This window comes from Anguilla anguilla, chromosome 14, assembly GCF_013347855.1.
Source record: "Anguilla anguilla isolate fAngAng1 chromosome 14, fAngAng1.pri, whole genome shotgun sequence".
NCBI lineage: Eukaryota > Metazoa > Chordata > Actinopteri > Anguilliformes > Anguillidae > Anguilla > Anguilla anguilla.
Genome location: NC_049214.1, coordinates 14472997 through 14495681, shown reverse-complemented (window position 1 = coordinate 14495681; position 22685 = coordinate 14472997). Strand labels below are relative to the sequence as shown.

The following is a 22685-nucleotide window of genomic DNA, read 5'->3' as shown; positions in this document are numbered from 1 at the left end:
ATTATAGAGTGGCCAGCAGAGTTTGTAGATTTGCCAAGGTGTTCAGGTGCCAATTTCCAACTTTTATTATACAAGTTATCTGCTAAAAACTTTACCCTGTACTGCAAAGTTTTTGACCTTACTATGACCAGCGCTACTGGCAAAAAAGTTCATTTACAGCCCTGGACATGTTTTGAACCATGGATGTCTATACTCTCCCAAATGGGCAGTGGGGTTTGTGCATGAACGTGGTTGCGGTTGCAGGTAGCTGGCCATTCAAAATTAGGGTGAGAATTGAACATGTTCAGCACTGTATTGGGCACCAAATTCATACAAAAAGATCAGGGGGAACATGGACACTAGCGGGGGCTCAGTCTGAAGCACACACACGCCGACTTGACTTACGTCAAGAGAAGGGTCTGGCACTTCCCCTGGCCCCCCTGGGCCGCCAAGACCAAAGGAGCCTTCCGTGTGCAGCCGGGGATTCTGGGAAGGGTTGCGAGGGTGTATGGGTGCTCCCGGCCCCGCAAGGTGCGAACTGCCATGGAGACCCTGATGCTGCTGCTGCTGCAGGGGATTGTGGGAAGGGTCCATGCGGCCAGAGTGGGACATCTGTGAGTGGGACAGAGGAAGGAAGGGATGACTTGCATCAGGACAGAGTCTTCGGCCAAGTCGTTCACTCGTGTAATGTACCACAGAACAGGAGACTGGCAACAGCACACCATACAAGACTAAAGGAGCAGCGAGTCTGCTTTCAGCAGTTCGTTTTTTTTTAAAACCCCTTCCACCTCGAGCAGGTGTGTGAGACAGAGAGAAACGGCTGTCGTGTCAAGAACCTGCCAAAAGCTTTTTGGGGAGTCTTTGGCATAAGGTGACGACATAAATGCTGACATTTAGGGGGATGTATTAAGGACCCATTTCGCTTTTTCTATCATGGGTAGGGAAGCTGGGTCCAGAAGGTTGTAGGGCCATATTTTGTTGTTGGGGCACTATTTAATGTACCCTCTTTCAAGATTTGTCTATCAATCCTGATTTTGTAAAATTAAATTTTTAAAAAATACAGTTGTACAAATGGTTGAACCCGTAATCTGCAATTACAGTCCAGGTTTATTTGAATTCTGAATGCCACCTGTGCATTTCAGTCTCAACCTTCAAATCTTTTTAGAGCCTAAAGTTATGCTCTCTTTTGAAGATTGCCTTAACCTTTTAATCTGTTAAGAGATTTACAGGTATCAGTGAAACCTAATATCTTCACTCTGATTGCAATGGCAAAGTCATTTACAGGACCCATAAGAAATCTGGAAATTGTTGCCAGCAGGAACATTTATTGTGCTCACCCGGCTCATGTGTAGTTCACTGCAATATGCAGACCTGTGTTTGTTCTTATATTGCTAGCTGAAGGACTGTTTCCTTTATATGTTAAATACAGATTTACATTCATTCACTTCCAGGTCATGTCTTTTTGAGTGGCAGTCCAGCGTTTGGGATAAACTGCCCGGCCAGGATCGTAAGACAAGTTCCCATGAGAAGCACGATCCCACAAACCCCTTTCGCGGCACGCCTGGCAGCGAGCGACCTCAGGTGTCTCGCAAAACGGATCATCCTGTTCTCAGCTACAGCTAAAGTATAGATGTTTTGCCGTCGCTCTTGGATTCCTGGGCATTTGCACACTTTGCGGTCAGCAAAGCACCCAACGATTTCTGGGCTTTGTGGAACCTGAATTACAGCTTTAAAGGCTTCGTGCTGCTAAGGTGCACACATTTATAATGTGGGGGTGGGGCACAAATAATAAGAACTAAGGGCAAGTACAGGCAACCCAACCTGGATCAAATAAGTCCTTGAAATACATTAACCCATTTGACAGCAGTAACCTCCCTCACCAGATTACTCATAATTTCAAATTTTACTTTCGCCAATACACCAAAAATCTTTTCTTTCATATGATTGTACCTTTGTGTTAACAGAGTTTAGTTTAAGATTCTCTGGGATCTGAAATGTAGAGGTTATACAGTTCATTTGAGTGCATTTCCTCCAGGTCTGCAGCTGACACATGGCCCTGATCTCCGCCAGTCAGCTGCCATTGGCGGCTTTTTTTGCACAGCGCTGGTTTAAGTTAATGCAGAGTGCTGAAGGTAGCTCACCTGCGCAGACATGGGGTGCCCCACGGGCTTTTCGGGGGTGAGGAGCCCGCTGGGCAGGTCGGCCTGGTAGGACAGTGGTGGCGGTCCGGAGGAAAACTCCCCCAGAGTCGGAGTCCCTGGGGCGTTGGGGAAATCCGAAAATCCTGGCTGGTTGGAGTATCCCGATCCAGCTGAAGGGGGGAGGGGGGTGCAGACAGACAGAGCCGTGAACTGACCTTTCATTTTCACAAACGGGACTCACAGAGTTTGGGGTGTTAAATAACACACGCAAATAACACCAAGGTCTTTAACTTCAGATTTAACATTTGGGATCAATGTGTCCAGCCTTGTGTAAATCAAATCGCATTTTGCCTGTTATGTTTTTGCAAAGCGATCTTGGGTCTGGGAAAGGCGCTATAAAAATTAAATGTATTCTTATTATTAAATGAAACTGCCTCTGAACAGTGTCAGATCTTCAGTATCATCAGAATTTAGCTGGAGGAAATTCTGGCACATTCAGAATTTGATATCCATGAGACAGTTATGGAGAGCAGGAAATTTTACTTGTATCAGCTGGTTTTGCTGACAAATATAATCACATATCATCTGCATAGCAATGAAAGGGGATATCATGCTTATAATAATGTTTCCAAGCATATAAACAGAGGATGAAACTGACCTGGCCATGGGTCACAACCAGATCAAGGGTGTGCCCATGCAAATGACCAAGTCCTGAAACATGTACAAAACTAATAGACTCAACGAGATTAAAAAACCCTCAAACATACTAATTAAAAGCATTATTGACATGAATGTTAAAATCACCAAGCAGGAGTATCTCATCATACTTCAACACAACCAAGATAAGAAAGTCCACAAACTCCGATAAGGGTCCCCCTCAGAACCAGTGTTGGACCAGGGAGTCATTGACATGCAAATTCATTACAAACTGCCAGTAAATTTCTCCCATAGCTGTTCACTATGTCATATCTACACTCAAAAAAGAAATCATTGGGCACTGGCTACATGCAATATTATTAAGTAGGATAGGACAAACTGATGTACTTAATGTCCATAATTTTATGAAGTTAATCCAACATTTTTTTCTGAGTCTACTTAGTAATATTGTGTGCAACCACTATCCAACTTTTTTTTGTGGGCTAGTGTTCTATGTATCAAGTGTTGGGCAGAGCTACTAACTTAACTACGTTTTCCAGTACCATCTACAGTACGCTGGTGTCTATATCATGAATGGCCATGCTTACTGTAACAACAGCAAAAGTTCTCAACAGCGGCAGATTGGCCACATTTCATGTAAATCAAGCGCACCTGCCTGTCAGAGAGAAGCCACAGGGCAGAGGGATGAAAACGGGAATAATTTGAATTTTAACTGATTTAGCATTTTTTTTTAAATGACACAAGCTCCACCAGCATGGCTTCTGCGATCGATTGCTCGATAGTGATCCACGTACTGGGCATCCCAGATCTACAAGATCAAGCACTCTGGCACCTGGGAAACATTCAATGGAAATTATTTTTTTATTTTATTTTTTACTTTGCACTTGTGGCTTTCACATTTATAATAACACTCAACAACGCACAGTGCTTCACAACCATCAGACTCAATATTGCCCCCAGAACTCCAAGTCTGTTATATAAACTGGAACGGAGGGGGAGTTTCGGGCAGCTGAAGTGCCTCTGCCCCCTTGCTCACTGCTACCCATCTACTCTCTGCAATATGGGGCGAGGAGCAGGTAGTGGGCTGGGGAAGGGTTCCGGCTGTGGTACGGTGGGATTGTACCTCTGTTGTGCTACTCCGGTATCACTAAAGCAAACTCTGGCACCAGTTGATTCTGTTTGTGCCGTCACATTCACACACTTCCCCGGCTGACAGGTGGACTTCACGGTCACGCATTCATATTTTAATGGCAAACTGCATTCTGCTTTTAAAAAACAATCAACTTCATCCACTAACAATGAACTTAAAATGATAAAGAAAATACCTGCGGCAGAATGGAACAATGTGAATGTAACCCCGGTCCAAGAGTTAAAATCCAGAAGGCTAAATGTGATTCAGTGCATGAGCCCGTTTGTACGACTTAAACTGGTCTGCATAAATTACACAATTCATTCCAAAGATACCTTCCAGGGATCTGCAAAATTTGTTCTCAGGTTACGCATTGTGACGCGCACACAAGAACAAGCCAATGGTCTCAAGCTATTCCAATGCTGCCCTCAGGGTTTTGCCTGGGTGGTGTCATTCTGGGTGGGATAGTCAGTTATGCTAACAGTAAGTTCAGCTCTGTGCAGAGGTAGACTGTCACCTTACCTTGGCTGGAGTACTCAGGTACGCTAACACAAGTTCAGCTCTGTGCAGAGGTAGAATGTCACCTTACCTTGGCTGGAGTACTCAGGTAAGCTAACACTAAGTTCAGCTCAGTGTAGAGGTAGAATGTCACCTTACCTTGGCTGGAGTATTCAGGTACGCTAACACAAGTTCAGCTCTGTGCAGAGGTAGAGTGTCTCCTTACCTTGGCTGGAGTACTCAGGTATGCTAACACTAAGTTCAGCTCTGTGCAGGTGTAAACTGTCTCCTTACCTTGGCTGGGGTAGTCAGGTGTGCTGCTGCTGCCCCCCGGTGGCAGAGAGGGGTAGGGCGAGGAAGCGGGTCCCAGCGCTGCGATCATCTCCATGACGTTGGGCAGGATCATGAGACTGGGGCTAAGGGTGCGACAGCGCTTCAGGGTCGGGCCGTCCGGGTCCTCCTTAATGTGCAGGTCCGGCTTCACCGGAACAGGCTTCCAGCTGCACACCGGGTCGATCGTGATCTCTTCATAATCCGAGCTGCGTGGAGCGAGGGAAAAGGGGGAGGAGGGAAAAGACGGAGCGGTGGGGGGATGAGGAGAAAAGAAAGAGAGAAGTAACCATTAAGAAAGAAGCATGCAGGTACAGACGGAAGGAGGAGGAAAGTGAGACTTAAAGTAGATACGAGTGGCTGTATGCTTATCTACGTCCGAGATGAAGACAGCCCTTTTTTGCTGCCACTAGGACAGCCACCCCCTCACTGGAAGGTTTTTGGGGTAAATCATTCTGTTCAGCAGTGTTGGGGAGTAGCGGAACTACCAGTGCTAATAGATTAACTACATTTCCCAGTATCGTGATATCTTAACTACTTGGAAGTTAATTGTTTTTCAATGTAGTTATATTTTAATCAAGTAGCGAGGTAGTGTGGACACAGCTACATTTTCAGAGTAGCTTCCTCAACACTACCATTCAGAAACATTCATCCTTTCTGTAAGAGCTGCTTTAATTCCCCCATATTGCTCTGAAGCAGCTGCTCGGACAGGTAGGCAAGTACAACCAGTCAGCATCATGTACCTACTGAACCATTAGTGTGACCTGGACTCACTGAACAGGAAGTGATGCAGGAAGTGGGGCCCTGTGGGCACAGGCCCATAGTTAACTCACTTCTGAATATAGATGAGGATCCCCAGCATGTACTGGTCCACTTCCAGCCCCTCCAGGAGAGCAGTTTTACTTTTGGGGGAGACACACACAAACACACAAGAGAGAAAGTCAGGCAGGTTCAGGGGTGTACAGGACCCTCCTTCCCAAACTCAGTGCCCTGGTGCAGGAGCATCAACAGGTGAAATAACTGGCAGCAGTGGGGTCACTTCTGTTTCAATTCTGGAAGTCAGTTGAAAAAATCTCATCATTTTCTATGAGAACCTGAATTGATATGTAATTGACCCAAACTGGATGGCAATGATTGACCCAAACTGGATGATTGAGGGGAGCAACTTACTTGCACACAGGACACCGCCAGGTCCCTCTCTCACAGTTGAGCTGCAGGTACGACTCCAGGTCAAAGCACTGCGAGGAAACACAAAGGGGCAATAGGGTGTCAACCTGCTGCTCTGCACTCCCATAGGCTGATTCTCCCAATTCTGAAGTCAACAATGAGGTCCATGAAAGTTACCGTCGAAACTGCGTCATTGAAACGCAGGCAGTGTGGTGCTCCATTTTTGTGTGGAAATGAATCCTATGAGCGTTCGCTAATCTGCATGACAACGTTAACTTTAGCATCACATGGCCAATCTGTCTCATTGTTTATATTGTGCACCATGCATAAACTTCTGGATTAACACAGTTCCTGTTCCAAACCTTTTGTATTTAGAATCCTAGATATTGTAAAGGGTGGCAGAATACATCTTTGTGATAGTTTGATGCTTGACGTTTGAGTAGGCTTATGTACGTGCGTGAGTAGCACCGTGAGTAGTGTGTGTAACCTCTGAAGACTCTTTGTGAACTCAGAGAGAGAGGGGGGCAGTGTCTGAGCTCCCCGTACCTGTATGTGTCTGCAGTCGTGACCTCGTGCAGGGAGCTGGATGCGGCGGAAGGTGATTGGACACTTGAGGGACACCTTGATGGCCGTCTGCTCCACCCCGTCCTCCCCGTTCAGCCCTGGCGTGCCAGGGATTGTACCACTGCTGAAGTTCCTCTTTACTGGGGGGGGGGGACAGGGAGGACAAAGAGAGCCACAGATATCAGTGCATCTGTCGTACATGAATCCCACTGCTAGACAAACCACTCTACACCAGAGAGGGGGTGATGTAGTGACGTAGTGTGGCGGATACAGTGACAGTGGCAGTGTGGTAGAGACAGTGACAGTGTGGTAGATACAGTGGCAGTGTAGTGATACAGTGGCAGTGTTGTAGATACAGTGGTAGTGTGGTAGATACAGTGGTAGTGTGGTAGATACAGTGGCAGTGTAGTGATACAGTGGCAGTGTTGTAGATACAGTGGCAGTGTGGTAGATACAGTGGCAGTGTAGTGATACAGTGACAGTGTTGTAGATACAGTGACAGTGTGGTAGATACAGTGGCAGTGGGAGTGTAGTGATACAGTGGCAGTGTTGTAGATACAGTGGCAGTGTAGTGATACAGTGGCAGTGTTGTAGATACAGTGGCAGTGTAGTGATACAGTGACAGTGCGGTAGATACAGTGGCAGTGTGGTAGATACAGTGGCAGTGGCAGTGTAGTGATACAGTGGCAGTGTTGTAGATACAGTGGCAGTGTGGTAGATACAGTGGCAGTGTAGTGATACAGTGGCAGTGTTGTAGATACAGTGGCAGTGTAGTGATACAGTGACAGTGCGGTAGATACAGTGGCAGTGTGGTAGATATAGTGGCAGTGGCAGTGTAGCGATAGAGTGACAGTGTGGTAGATACAGTGGCAGTGTGGTAGATACAGTGGCAGTGTAGTGATACAGTGACAGTGTGGTAGATACAGTGGCAGTGTAGTGATAGAGTGACAGTGTGGTAGATACAGTGGCAGTGTGGTAGATACAGTGGCAGTGTAGTGATACAGTGACAGTGTGGTAGATACAGTGGCAGTGTGGTAGATACAGTGACAGTGTGGTAGATACAGTGGCAGTGTGGTGATACAGTGGCAGTGTAGTGATACAGTGGCAGTGTAGTGATACAGTGACAGTGTGGTAGATACAGTGACAGTGCGGTAGATACAGTGACAGTGTGGTAGATACAGTGGCAGTGTAGTGATAGAGTGACAGTGTGGTAGATACAGTGGCAGTGTAGTAGATACAGTGGCAGTGTGGTAGATACAGTGGCAGTGAAGTGATACAGTGACAGTGTGGTATACAGTAACAGCGGTGCTCACTCTTGGTGACGCAGTGCTCAGCTGGTAGCAGCCTCTTCTTCATGAGACCCTGCAGTACCGACCGCACTGACGGCCTGTGTACCAGCTGCAGCACGAAGAGATGAGACTGGAGACAGGGAGAGAGAGAGAGAATTATATATTACACAGCCATAAACCCTATAGAAACATAGCACCACACAGTTATAGACACTATAAAAACAGCATCACCCACAGTGTTAAACCCTAGAGAAACAGAGCATCACCCACAGTGTTAAACCCTAGAGAAACAGAGCATCACCCACAGTGTTAAACCCTAGAGAAACAGAGCATCACCCACAGTGTTAAACCCTAGAGAAACAGAGCATCACCCACAGTGTTAAACTCTAGAGAAACAGAGCATCACCCACAGTGTTAAACCCTAGAGAAACAGAGCATCACCCACAGTGTTAAACCCTAGAGAAACAGAGCATCACCCACAGTGTTAAACCCTAGAGAAACAGAGCATCACCCACAGTGTTAAACCCTAGAGAAACAGAGCATCACCCACAGTGTTAAACCCTAGAGAAACAGAGCATCACCCACAGTGTTAAACCCTAGAGAAACAGAGCATCACCCACAGTGTTAAACCCTAGAGAAACAGAGCATCACCCACAGTGTTAAACCCTAGAGAAACAGAGCATCACCCACAGTGTTAAACCCTAGAGAAACAGAGCATCACCCACAGTGTTAAACTCTAGAGAAACAGAGCATCACCCACAGTGTTAAACTCTAGAGAAACAAAGCATCACCCACAGTGTTAAACTCTAGAGAAACAGAGCATCACCCACAGTGTTAAACCCTAGAGAAACAGAGCATCACCCACAGTGATAAACCCTAGAGAAACAGAGCATCACCCACAGTGTTAAACCCTAGAGAAACAGAGCATCACCCACAGTGTTAAACTCTAGAGAAACAGAGCATCACCCACAGTGATAAACTCTAGAGAAACAGAGCATCACCCACAGTGTTAAACTCTAGAGAAACAGAGCATCACCCACAGTGTTAAACCCTAGAGAAACAGAGCATCACCCACAGTGTTAAACCCTAGAGAAACAGAGCATCACCCACAGTGATAAACCCTAGAGAAACAGAGCATCACCCACAGTGTTAAACCCTAGAGAAACAGAGCATCACCCACAGTGATAAACTCTAGAGAAACAGAGCATCACCCACAGTGTTAAACTCTAGAGAAACAGAGCATCACCCACAGTGTTAAACCCTAGAGAAACAGAGCATCACCCACAGTGTTAAACCCTAGAGAAACAGAGCATCACCCACAGTGATAAACCCTAGAGAAACAGAGCATCACCCACAGTGATAAACCCTAGAGAAACAGAGCATCACCCACAGTGATAAACCCTAGAGAAACAGAGCATCACCCACAGTGATAAACCCAGCGATAAACAGAGGAACTTACGCAGCAGCAGGCGGTGACGGTGATCTGGATGGTGTTCCGGCCCGGCTGGCACACTTGTTTCAGGTAGAGGGGCTTGTGGGAGGTCTTGTTGTCCCCGCGCTCGATGGTGAGGGGCGTGGCGTTGACGCTCACCTGCACAGAGGCCGGCCAGTTTGTGTTCATCTGCCGGTCCTCGTGGTGGTAGCACTTGAACTGCAGTTCCAGGTCCGGCCTGCGCAGACGGACACACACGAGCATGCACCGATCACGAGACGCGGGGGGGAAATCGCTGAACGGTCACTGAATGAAGCATGAAGAGACCTGGTTCCCCAAACTGTGGACCAGGCCCCACCCGCGGGTAGTGGGAGGAGTCGTGATTGGGTTACAAGATGCACATGCACAGAAAATAACTTATCGCTACTGTATAAGACAATTTCCAGGGACATCATTCACACTGGTCCAATGAAACAATGCACGCCTTGACATGTGCTGCACTAGTTCCTGTCCATCCAGGAAGTTTGTTCCATATTTGACCTCAGGTTAGCCTTCAATAAGAGGTGGGTCTCAGTAGATGTGGTTGCTTATTAAAAGGGTTGAGTAGTAGTACCGTTTATTTTCATTTATGCCTTATTTAAGCAGGTGACACACATTTGAAATCTCTTCTCCCGCACGATCTGGTTCCATATTCCTGAAGTGTCTCAGAAGAGGGGTGCTGATCTACGATCAGGTTTCCCCATCCATATCCTAGCCTTATCTATTAGGAGCTAAAACGCCAGGCTGACCCGAGATCAGGGCCAGAATTCTCAAAGCATCTCAGAGAAGAAGTCCTGATCGAGGATCAGGCTTCCCCTGTGCTTATCCTATCAGTAATCAGCTAAACGTGTAATATTTATAAATGGTAATGATATTTCGACGGGTAAAGTCTGACCTCATCATGAGAGTCTTGTACACGTGGTCGCGCAGCTGGAAGACGTGGTTGCTGACAGCCAGGTTGTGCTCCAGACGGAAGGGCTCCAGGACCACCCCGTCCCGCACGGGGAAGGTCAGCCGAAGGTCGTCACTAGGGTTACCTACGGGAAGGGGGAGGGAGCGGTCACAGAACAACTCCTCGCGATCTCTTCGCGCCTTCATCAGCATCACTGAAGGTCTGAAGGCTGCGGGCTAGATCATTCCCCCCCATGCTTGTGTTGCACATTTCAAACTTCTGTTTACAATAAGATGGGAATTCACCTTATTGAGCCTAATTATTTTCCACCCAACTGTACTGTTGAGCCTGACTTGCTGTTGCAGTGGCCCGTGCCTGAATAGGACATCACAGACGAGCGTGTGCCATCCGGCTGCCATTTCACAGACACCAGGTCACACCACAGGCCAGCAGCTCTGCTTACTGATGCATTATGACAACCAGCGAATCACAGCCGAGTCCCTCCCTCCCTCCCTCTGGGACGGACAATCAAGAACCTCCCCCAGGGGTGTGGTCAGGGTCATGACACTAAACCGCTGGGCCCACCCACGCAGTGAAATACTGTTTTAACAGGACGAGCCACCAAGCAGACCCAAAAACAGGTGCATTATTTATAACTGCGCCTCATTTTAACGTAGGTAATCTATTTAAAAGACCCTGCCTGAGGGGTATTCTGGCATCGCCCCAGATTCTGGGCTCTGTGCTTTAAAATCAATCGCATGTGCCGAGATGTGCTGTGGAAGCATGCAATGTTTACCAGTAGGGGGCGGCAGGGAGTTAATGTTGGGCTTGACGTCGGGGAGGAAGGGGGACTTGACGTCCTGGCCTGGGGACATGTAGGGGGGCATGGTGCTGCCGGGGGTCATCGGGGGGGTGGGGTTCCCCGGGAGGGGAGAACTGGGGTACCCTGGCATCGCCCTTCCAGGCTGTGTGTGAGTGAGAGGGGGGGAGAGAGAGAGAGAGAAAAATTAAGTCTGATACCAAACCACACAGACCACAGTGAGCTGTATAAATGCAATTCACATTCTAACTAAACATAATGAAGGGAAGAATGCCTTCTACAAACAGTACTCTTCACCTCCACTGAAAAACAACACACACACACACACAAGCAATCACACAAACACAGAATCCTGTTCATACAACCAGAAGAGCAGAAACATACAAATGTCGAATCACACACACACACAAGTTAGACACACAAATTTACACAAGTGCAAATGCACACACAAATGTATAGACAGACAGATATACACACACACACACACACACACACACTCACCCCATTGACTGCAGCCTGGTTGAATGTGCTGTACCCTCCCCCTCCTCCAGCACCCCCTGCTGGCAGGCCAGTGATGGTGTTACCCTGGCCATTGAACTGTTCAGACTGCCGGAAACATAAACAGGGGCGTCCTCATTATGCCGGGGCACAGGGCACTCTCATAGACCCCTGTCCCGGCTACGCATCATTACCATAAACCCCTTTATAACACCGGCAAAAGGGCTGACAGAGCACTGACACAACGCTGCACTTACAGAGAATCTCCACTACAATTACTCTTTTATACAGGAAGGCGGTAATGTCATATCTGCAACTAAATGAAAGGGCGAAGACATGTTTTGCTAAGAAGTATGAAGGAACACAGTACTTCTAAATACAAGCAACCTGCATACCGGACAACAATGAACCCACTGAAAAAAGCAGAAATGCAAGCTCCGCTAGCAGAGCTAATCCTTAAATTTAGGGACACAGAGTGGCCCCTGAAGCAGAGAGGTATGAGAGAGTAAATACCCCCTTTACCTTGTAGTACTGGCCCGGGTTTGCAGGTCCGGGGGGGTACTGGCCCATGTTGCCCTGCTGTAGGGGCATCCTGTGGCCGGGGTAGGAGGGGGACGGGGCCGATCTTTGGAGCCCGGGGGCGTGGTACTGCATGGGGGAGCCTGGGTAGGGCCCCGGGTTCCCCATCTGGGGCGGGTACTGCTGGCCCGGGTAGCCCTGGAGGCAAGAGACAGAGAATGAGTAATCTACTCAGTCTCTGCATCGCAGGCTCTGAGTTCACCCTGGAGACAGGCTCAGCACGGCACCTGCAGGCAATTCTGCTGAAGAACATTCACAGTGCTGGTAAAATTATGGTCACTAAAATTAAATTTAAAAACATCAATTTCTGCTCCAAGAGGAGCCCCAATGGCTATGCCCTGTAGTACATCTGGTAGCCTTCCAACACAAAGATAACTTTATTCAATTCCTGGAGGGATACACACACACACACACACACACACACACACACACAGTCATTAAACAATAATAGAAAACATTAGCTTGGTGCTCTGAATCCCACCCATTCTTCAATGATGAGATGTGCAGCAGGGCATTCAGTTACACATAGAAGGATCCAGAAGCTATTGGACAGGCCACTGGGCAAGCAGACAACAGAATGGGAAACTTCCAGATTTTTTCTTCTTCATTCCACTACAGGTAAACATAAGCAGGACTGGACTCAGGACAGGACAGACCAGGGGCTCCATTTAATACCTCAGCAAAATACTCCCCCTGGGCAGGTCTACCTCTGCTCCCCCATTCCTCCCTTATTTTATTTGACTATTTTTAGCTTTATTTAGCCAGGAAATGTATTTAGATTTATTTTATTTATTCTACCAGGTAGGCCAACTGATAACTCAGTTTTCTCTTCTCTTTTGCAGTGACCACATGTGGAACCAAAGGGGGCGGGGCATGCAAGTGATTGTGCAGCCAAATCATCTGCAGAGGAACGATCAGGTGTCCTGATGCAGAAATGCAGCTTTTTCTGTGCGGTTTATACCAGGATGCCAGACTTCACACCTCTACTCATTCTAGTCGTTAGCAGATGTGCTTACCCAGGGAAGATAACATTCTTTTTACATTACTGTTCTGTACAAACAATCCATTTATACAGCTGGATATTTTGGGTACTGAAGCAATTCAGTCCAGGAACCTTGCTCAAGGGAACGACGGCAGTGCCCCAAGCTGGGAACTGAACCCGCAACCTTGTGAATAACAAGGCACTGTATTACACCACACCCCTAATCTTGAGAAGGGTTGCAGTTATGTGGAAATGTGCTTACTGTAGTGTTTTGGGTATAATAAAACAGCAGCATTTTCAGTAATCAGGTGTAATGAATGCAAGTGACCATGTGCTGGAGGCCCTCAGTGTTTCACCATTCAGAATATTCAGGCTCAGACTTATAATGGATGGGATAAAACCCAGAAACGCCACCGGCACTCCAGGACCACGGTTGCCCACCCCTGCGCTAGAGGATGTGACATCACCCCTTGCCCTTGAGAAGCAACACGCGCATGACCTCATTTCCGCGACTGGGGGCCTTGGTCTTTAGCTCAGCGTTTTCATTGTATCGTGCTGTTCGGAGCGGATAGCGGGGGCACAGGACACCTGACCCAGTTACCCTGGCGACCCCAGTCTGAGCCTGCAGGCGGTGCATGCCATAAAGCCCCCCCCGGCTCACCTCTGCGTTGTAGGGCCTCTTGAGGCCCTGCTGTGGACGCGGGGGCCCCTGCTGGCCTCCAGGGTAGCCCTGGTGCTGGGGAAGCCGCTGGCCTTGGGTGCTGTACATGGGCCCCATGGACTGGGCCCGCGAGGGCACCATGTTGGTGGGGGCCATCCCAGACGGCCCCCGGGGGCCCGACGGAGGCAGGAACTGGCTGTTGTAAGAGGAAGCTCCGCCCATCTGAAAAACGTAAAACACACTGGTGACGTCATGCGACACGCACGCACGCACACACACACGCGCACATGTTCATACACACACACACGGTAACAATGGCTGGAAATGAGCAGGAGCCAGAGAGTAGACAGGGTGGGGAAAGGGCTGGACATTGGTATGAGGAAACAACAAGCCAAGGGCATGGAGAATGAACACACACACACAGACACACACACACACACACACACACACACACACACACACCCAGACACACAAACTCACTTACACAAGGTACTGCTGCTGCATTTTCTAAGTGACAATGTTTCATCTGACTGACATCTCACCTCCTTGCACAATGAAAACTGCTTTCAAAAAAGCCCAGCATGTGGCAGTCTGTGTCTCTGTGTGCTTTTCGTCTCGCTGTAATTGCACCCATTTCCCTGGCCTGCCAGTCAAGGCCGGCTCACAGCCAAGACGGCAGCCCTTCCCCTCTCTGGCCAGGTGGGGGCGCACAGCCACCTGGCTGCCTGCCTTTGGAAGGGGCAACACCTGAGCACGCACGAGAATCCCCCCCCCCCGGCCACCTGCGCTGTTACCCGTTCCTTACCGGCCCGTAGTTCAGCTCCTGGTTCTGTTTCTCCTGTATGGCGGCGACCGTTGCCGTGGCTGTCGCCGTTGCCGTAGCGGCCGCCGCAGCCACAGCTGCTGCGGCGGCAGCCTGGGTGAAGTCCGTAGGGGGGCGGACTCCGTGAGGGGGCATCCCCATGGACCCCGTCCCACCGCTGGGGTAGCTGAGCAAGAACAGATGATAACAAAAGATTACAGTACACACACACACATCATATAATATTATACAAATTATAGAATAGTGCTGAATATAACACTATACACACACTGCACACAGTCAGGGATCAGTACAAACGTATTAAAAGTACGTTACAACATACTTTAACAGAAAACATCTATAATCAACAATCAAAACAGTTGCTTTGCAGGTCAAGTAAACTGTACAAAGAGACAATTATTATATATTATGAAACATATGCATTTGAAACATTACTCCTCCCTGCACAGAATAATGCACGTGTGTTGCTGTACGTGTTCGTGCAATACGTTCCAAAATATTAGCAGGCGAAATGTACACAGCCACAGGCAGCGTGACCATGGCGGGGGGGGGGGGGGGGGGGGGGAATAAACACGTCAGATTCAGCGCTGCTGTCGGGCACAGCTGAATGGTGGCCGTCCGTAAATGGGGCCGGTTATAAAGCTGTAGCAGGTCCTTGTTCCTGCATGCATGAGGGCCGAGGGGCCCTTTGTGTGGGGCAGGAGTGTCTGAGCGTGTTTCCATTCAGAGCGGCTGGTGTAAAACGCTGTGTTCCGCGCCATTCAGAAGCCTCATTGCTATGCAAATGAGAGGGGAGATGGAACCGGCCCAAGGTGCGGTGAGGGCTGGAGAAGGGGCGGGGCTTCCTCTGTGACATGTGCTGGAGGGGCAGGGCTATCTTGGTGGAACATGCAGCACTAACGGCAAGTCCCTGCAGCAGCACTGACAGGATCACTGATGTGATGTCTGCCAGCCATGTACGGATACACACGCAAACATGCACACACACACGCACACGCACGTACACGCACACACACACACTGTCCAAATCAGAGCTCTTCCACAAAATTAAGCATGCTAGCTGAGTACACTGGATGAGAAAGTTAAGTCGGAAAAAATTTCTCTGAATGTAGTGTACTTAAAATCCCTGGATGATACACTTATTTCCCGGTTTTCGCTGAGTACACACAGAAGGATACTTTTCAGGAAGTAAATGAACATTTTGGCCCCATAAATATGACGTGCAGCTTCGCTGAACTTTTCCTTCTTCCTTCAATAACAACAACAACACGTGAGCACGGCCGCGTAAGATTTTAATGCCAACGACAACGGCGGGACATCTAACGGCACTTCCACGATACGGTAGGAAAATGGCATGGAGGATATTCTTCTGCATACTGCATTTTGCGTACTAAACAGCATGCAGTACACAGGGCTCAGGACGCAGCAGACGGCGCTCTGATTGGGACAGAGCCACACAGCAGGCGAAAGGAAGGCGTGGCCCGTCTCACCTGCCCCCGTACCCCGGGCCCGCGGGGTAGCCCCCGCCGGGGCGGCCGTACATGCCCTGCTGCATGTAGCCCTTGCTGGGCTCGGGGTAGCCCTGCTGCCCCATGAACTGCGGAGAGCTCATCCCCGGGCTGCTGCCTGGCAACATGTGGCTACCGGCTGAGTTTCCACCGGGACCCATGGGACCGCCCAAGACCTGAGAGAGAGAGGGAGGAAAGAGAGAGAGGAGAGAGAAGGGAGAGATGAATGAGGGGAAACAGAAAAGAGAGAGAAGGAAGAGAGGGAAAAGGAGATAGGGATATAGGCAAGGGAGAAAGGAGAAGAGGAAGGAAGTTGTGGGAAAAGTGGAGCGGGGGGTGCAAGAAGAGGAGATGAGAAGTCAAGTAAGTCAACACACTTCCTGAACCGGTCACATGAATTACAGTACATGGCCTGTCTGTGTCACACAGAGTGGTTTAACATGCACAGATCACTGATGATCGATAACACGCATAACGCAACAAAATAAACTGCGATGCCTGCTCCTCCCCCCGTGGCCACAAAGTGAGCACTCCTGATGCTGCCAGCGGCCTGAGGAACTGACTCCATGCGCTGGTGTCACAAAACCATTAAAAACAGACAATGAATTCCAATTACCACTAGGGCTTCGCTTCCTTTTTTTTGTTACAACTCAGTGCCTTTCAATTAAATGGCCTTTCGCAAAATGTGGCTTTAAATAAGAGCTGCTTCAAATGAGTGCTGAGGGCTTGAGTTCAAGCTGTGTTTGACAATGACTGCTACTAGCTCTGGTGCTATCCAGGCATCAACTGTGAAAACAGAATTCAAGCAATTCCCCGTAAAAAAATATTTAATAAATTAGTTCCCTATTGAATTTAGAGAGACATTCACTGGAGCTCCATGTGCATACCTTTATGATGTCACAGTCCCTGGTTGACCATTATGATGTCACAATCCCTGGCTGACCTTTATGATGTTACAATCCATGGCCACCCCTTACCTGGCTGGGCGAAGGATTGGTCACCCCCCACACTGTGGTTACCACGGAGAGGGAACCTGCAGGCTGATTGGTGCCTTGCTGCCAGGAGACAGGATCATATGGGTAGGAGCCGTCACTGTGGAGACAGGGAGCGGGGCTATTATGGGCTGGTGTTGTGTCGGTTTTCTCTTACACCGTAGGGCTTTCTGTTCCATTTCATTGAAATTCTTCAAATCCTTTGCCGCTCACAACCCCAACCATGGAGTCATAGGCTGAGGAAGGAAGAGTTTTATGGATTTGCTCTCACTGGGAGAGGACAAGATTTGACGACTAGCTTAGTATTATCTTCTGTGTGGAAAACAATGCACAATCACCGTATGTACAACAAGAGTGTGTGTGTGTGTGTCTGAGTGTGCGTGAGAGTGTGTATGATACTGAGTCTCTGTGCTTGTTTGCTGTACATGCATGAGTACATACACACACATTTACGGGGGTAAAGGCGGGGTGGGTAGGCTTAAACTTGTTTGACCCTGTGAGTACAGTTGAATTTGAGCCCTTCAAGAGGGCTGAGGTTTTTCTTCAGTTCCTCTTCTCAAACCACAAGACATGCAACCTTTTCTGTGAACAGGAAACCATTGTTCTGCTCGACCGCCAAGGCTCCCCGACAGCCAATCAGACAATGTGAAGCAGCTCAGCCAATGGTAGCTCGCAGGCAGTCAGCATGATGAAGGAATCCAGTCAGTTTGTTCACGGAAGTGGAGCGCTACTTCTATCAATGAAGAGTGTACACATTTGCGTGTTTATGTACATGTCCATGTGTGTGCATATCTTTGTGTATATGTGCATCTGGGCAAGAATGAATGTTCAAGTGAAAGTTTAGCCCTGCCCCCTCCTGCTCTTTTGGTTTCTTGTTTCTTTTTGTTTGCCACACTGGCCCCGCCACGCTCCCCCGCCCAGCTGCAGATGTGGCTCCTGAAGCACACTGATAAGGAGGAAGCCTCCCGCTCGCGCCCCTACCAGCTTCTGAGCACAGGTCTCTCAATGCAGCTCTTTCACTTGCATCTTTAGAACAGAGAAGAGCTCCACCAATCATGAAGCACATTGGTCAAAACCAACAGAACAACACTCGTGGTGATTGGTAGGTATTTCCTGGAAATTCTCACAGGGATCCTGGAAGCATAGCCAGAAAGTATCTGTCAATTACTGCCGGCTTTGTTCTATTGAACCTAACCAATGCAGTTCCTGATTGGAGGAGCTCCTGTTTCCTATCATAATGGTCCCAAGAATGAGGCTTCAGAGATGTAGTAACCAGAAGGACTCTGCTCCTAACGACTGCAGTGTGACTTCTACACAAATTCCCCCCGTGGGATTCCATTACAACTTGCCAGTTTTTGTTTAAACAATTCAAATCACATCCTGATCCTCAGCCTCCACGCTGCTAACACAGTCTGCTAAGAGTAACCTATTATTGTCAGCACTGGACTTCTTAATGTAAACAAAAAAAATAATGAAGTATTGTGGGTAATGTCTTTTATGGTGCATTTCTCATAACTGCACATTATAAAACTACCTGATAAACTATTAAAAGCCAAAATTGTATTACAAATTCTTTTTCGATTGCAGAATAAACACTTCATGAAGTGACTGTAAATATTTTCACTTTGCCTTAGAAAGTTTTCCATTTCATAATGGCTCTCAGTGGAGGTAAAGTTGTTTTGGTTTCCAGGCACTAAAAAACAGAAATCCATCCAATAGCATTTGCCTGCGCATTGTGATAAATGTGACATGTGACCAGATGATACATCCTTGTTTACAATTGATCCTATATGGAGTAATAGCCAGCCCGGTCTCTTGTTAGTACAAACGTCTGCAGTCTAATCGCCACTTCATTACCCCTGATTTCACTGAGGAAGCACAGGGAAACTGTGGCTGTCAGAGAGGAGAAAGCCAATCGTCTCCTCCTTATGCATTATAGATTCATTCTGATTGGCTAGGTTCTCTATGGGCGAAGACAGTTAATCTGATGTACTGGTTCACCCTGATGCCTGTGTTTGAGGCATTGTGACTGGCCTGGGTTTCCGTGGGAGGGGCTAGTGGTGAGTGGGCGGGGCAGGGTTGAGTCACAAGCCCAAGGTTAGAGCTAGGGGAGGCGTGAGGGAGGATGGGTGTGGCTTGGGGAGACATGAGGATGGGTGGGTGTGGCTAGGGAAGGCATGAGGATTGGTGGGTGTGGCTAGGGAAGGCATGAGGATTGGTGGGTGTGGCTGGGGGAGGCGTGAGGGTTGGGTGTGGGTGTGGCTAGGCAAACACTGACCTGTGTGGCGTTGGAGGCAGGGCAGGTTTCATGGAGTTGATGGGGTTCATCGGAGGGGTGAGGGCGTCAGCAGGAAGCCCCGAAACTCCTCAACCCGGCAGGCAGCCTGAGGAAGAGAGAGAGCGGCTTTCACAGTGCTCATTTCCTTATGGTCACCACGCTTTCATCTGAAGTCATGAATTATCTCTGAAGATCATTATTATTTATTTTAGAAGCAGTCAGGGGAATTTCTAGCATCGCTTAAGAGCAGAGCCAGCTTCCTCTGGGAGAAAGGTTTCTGAATGTCATGCAGTAAATCAGAGACAGGCAGTGGGTAAGGGCTGCCAGGGGGGGCAGTTGTGACCGTGGACCAGTGGGATCTGGATTGCCGTGCCACATGTATCAAACGGTGAACACGCTGATTGTCAAAAATATTCGGAACAAAAATGATCTGGGGCTTCATCCGGGCTACACCCCCAGCAGTAGAAGCAGCAGCTACAGAAGTACCAGTAAACGCAGCAGCACTTGTAGTAGTATAGCTATCGACTGTGCTGCCATCATTATGTATGTGCTCTGGCAATGCAACCACCAGTGTGGGTCCTGCCAATGCAGCAGCTCATTTGAATTTTAATTGGACAGGGAGAGCACAATTATTTGCTGCTCACTGTTATGGCACATTTGCTTTGGCGACACTGTGCAACATTATTACAATAAAGCATCCTAACTGGAACAGACTGAGGGAGGGAGAGAGTGACGGAATAAATGGAAGAGTGAGTGAGACTGAGTGAGTGAGTGAGTCAGAGTGAGAGTGAAATATAAAACAATGTTGTGCTGCAGCAAGCATGTGACCGGAGCTGACTGGATGAAAGAAAGCTCTTCTCATTGGACACTACTCATTTTCATTCTTCATTCATAAAACTCGAACTCAAAAAACATTGACTAACTCCTTGATTCATCAATATCAACTGCAAATTCTGCCCAGAACAGGAATGAAACTGAGAAAACACTAAATGATAGATGATAGAATGGTCCAGAGATTCAACACTTCGACACACTGACCAAATTGACATAACAGTGTCGTCACTGGAATCGGGAAAAATTGATTTGTTGGCCTTATATACCACTTACGGCAGAGCAGCCAGGACACACCCCTGTACCCGGCCCCCACGCGTGTGCCTGCCCCCCCCCCCCCCCAGGCCCTCAGATACAATGGAGTGCCATTTCTCAGAGCTTCACAGATGAGTGAGCTGAAGCATGTGCACTGGCAGAGCAGAGAGCAGCTCCCCCACAGGGGCCTGTTTCACACAGAGACACGCAGCGCTTCAGCCCCAGAGCAAGGCAGCCTGCCGGGCCCCGCTCGCCCAGTTACCACAGGAGAGGAGAGTCAGAGGGAGGGAGCTGAAGAACCCGCCTTCCTCTGTACACACACACGCACACGTGCACACAAGCTCACAAACGCACACATGCACGCACACACACACACACAAACGCAGACGTGCACACAAGCTCACAAACGCACACACACACACACAGACGTGCACACACACACGCAGACGTGCATACAAGCTCACAAACGCATACACGCACACACACATACACACGCAAGCACACACACACAAACACACACGCACGCACGCACACACACAAATGAGACACGAACAGGCACACACACAAAAGAGACAGACAAGCACACACACACCGACAAGCACACACACACCCACACACACCTCTTCCAGGGCCAAGAGTGGTGAGTGGAAGAAGGATTTCACAGCTTCTGCACAAGGAAAAAAGAATGGGAGAGTTCTGATCAATGGACACACTGAAGAGACAGACAGAATTAAGAGAGAGAGTGAAATGAAGGGAGAAAAAGATGAATGACATCTCAGTCAAATGAACGTCTGATTTCTACTTTGACACAAAAACAGGAGGGAAAAAATAAGGTAAAAAGAAAAATCTGCAGACACACACATGGATCCATGCGCGTACACACACACACACACAATTTCTCTGGAGCTACACCTGCTGCCTTCCTCAGCCAGTCACGGCCATCTGAGAAATGTCCATATTGGCTATGGTCGGCCAGCCGCCCATCCCCACCCCCCCCCCCCCCCTTTGGCAACCGTGAGCCTGGTTTACTGGTGACTGCTGGGACAGGGTTACTGGCACATTCACACAGTCTGGGCCCACTGGGAGTGTGTTTGAGTGTGTGCTTACAAGCATGCATGTACATATGTGTATATCAGCATGTGTGTGCATATGTGTATATCAGCATGTGTGTGCATATGTGTATATCAGCATGTGTGTGCATATGTGCATATGAGCATGTGTGTGCATATGTGTATATGAGCATGTGTGTGCATATGTGTCTATGAGCATGTGTGTGCATATGTGTCTATGAGCATGTGTGTGCATATGTGTATATGAGCATGTGTGTGGATGTGTATATGAGCATGTGTGTGGATGTGTATATCAGCATGCGTGTGGATGTGTATATGAGCATGTGTGTGCATATGTGTATATGAGCATGTGTGTGGATGTGTATATGAGCATGTGTGTGGATGTGTATATCAGCATGCGTGTGCATTTCTGCATGCACATGTGTGCGTGACTGCATGGGACTGTGAGTGTGAGAGAGTGTGTGGGTGTGCATGTATGTGCGTTCATGTGCAAGTGAGTGTATGTGTGCATGTGTTTTTGTGTGTGTGTCTGAGTACGAGTGAGGGTGCATGTGTGCATGTTTGTGTATGAGTGAGTGAGCGTGTGTGTGTGTTTCTGTATGAGTGAGTGAGCAAGCATGTGCGTGTGTGTGTGTGTGTGCATGCGAGTGCCCGTGAGCGGGTGTCCATGCATGTGCCCGTGCACACACACACAGGGGTTAGCGTCAGCGGCTGTCGATAGCGTGGGCCATGTCCCTGCCTCCCAGAGCTCCTGGGATTCCTGACTGTGGGGCGCGGTTCTCGGGGCTAAAAATAGCGCTCGCATTTGGAGTAGAAAAAGAACATGCGATATGAAGCGGGGGTGGGGGGTGGGGGGTGGAGAGACGAGGCTCTCTGACGTGGGCTGGCGCTCGCACTGATAACGGCAGGCTGGGATTGCTAATGCAGAGGCCCGGGGCGTGTGAAAGCATTAGCCTCCCTGCCGTTAGCCTTTTGTGTTCGGGGTGGCTGAGAAGAGTGGCGACCCCCCTCCCCCTCTCTCCTTCGCTCGCATCTCTCCCTCTCTCTCTTTCCCTCTCTCTCTCTCTCTCTCTCTCTTTCCCTCTCTCTCTCTCTCCCATCACAGGGATAAACTCCATTAACTGACATGCTAATTTGTCACTAACATCAGTGCCTTTCAGCCCACCCCCTCCCCCCTCGTTCTGTGTGGCTCTGCAGATTTAGGTCAGACAGCCTACAGCTTGAAAAGAGCGATGGCGGGGTGGGGGGATGAAAGCAGGAGAGTTTATGAT

At 48.7% G+C, this 22685-nt stretch overlaps 1 protein-coding gene across 2 annotated transcripts in view; it reads right to left on the bottom strand.

The window, feature by feature from the left end:
- zmiz2 (zinc finger, MIZ-type containing 2) overlaps positions 1–22685 on the bottom strand; it is a 43958-nt gene that overhangs the window by 2434 nt on the left and 18839 nt on the right. For both annotated transcript variants that reach the window (XM_035391339.1, XM_035391338.1), the window contains exons 2-18: positions 19259–19364; positions 16966–17080; positions 15971–16164; positions 14463–14646; positions 13658–13879; positions 11958–12152; positions 11439–11543; positions 10914–11082; positions 10121–10262; positions 9214–9424; positions 7779–7884; positions 6448–6605; positions 5905–5972; positions 5568–5636; positions 4699–4943; positions 2121–2290; positions 385–591 (exon numbers count right to left, since the gene is read on the bottom strand). In XM_035391339.1, coding sequence (XP_035247230.1) covers positions 385–591; positions 2121–2290; positions 4699–4943; positions 5568–5636; positions 5905–5972; positions 6448–6605; positions 7779–7884; positions 9214–9424; positions 10121–10262; positions 10914–11082; positions 11439–11543; positions 11958–12152; positions 13658–13879; positions 14463–14646; positions 15971–16164; positions 16966–17080; positions 19259–19308 — 2610 coding nt within the window. In that variant the 5' untranslated portion in view covers positions 19309–19364. The remainder of the gene's footprint in view (positions 1–384; positions 592–2120; positions 2291–4698; positions 4944–5567; positions 5637–5904; positions 5973–6447; positions 6606–7778; positions 7885–9213; positions 9425–10120; positions 10263–10913; positions 11083–11438; positions 11544–11957; positions 12153–13657; positions 13880–14462; positions 14647–15970; positions 16165–16965; positions 17081–19258; positions 19365–22685) is intronic.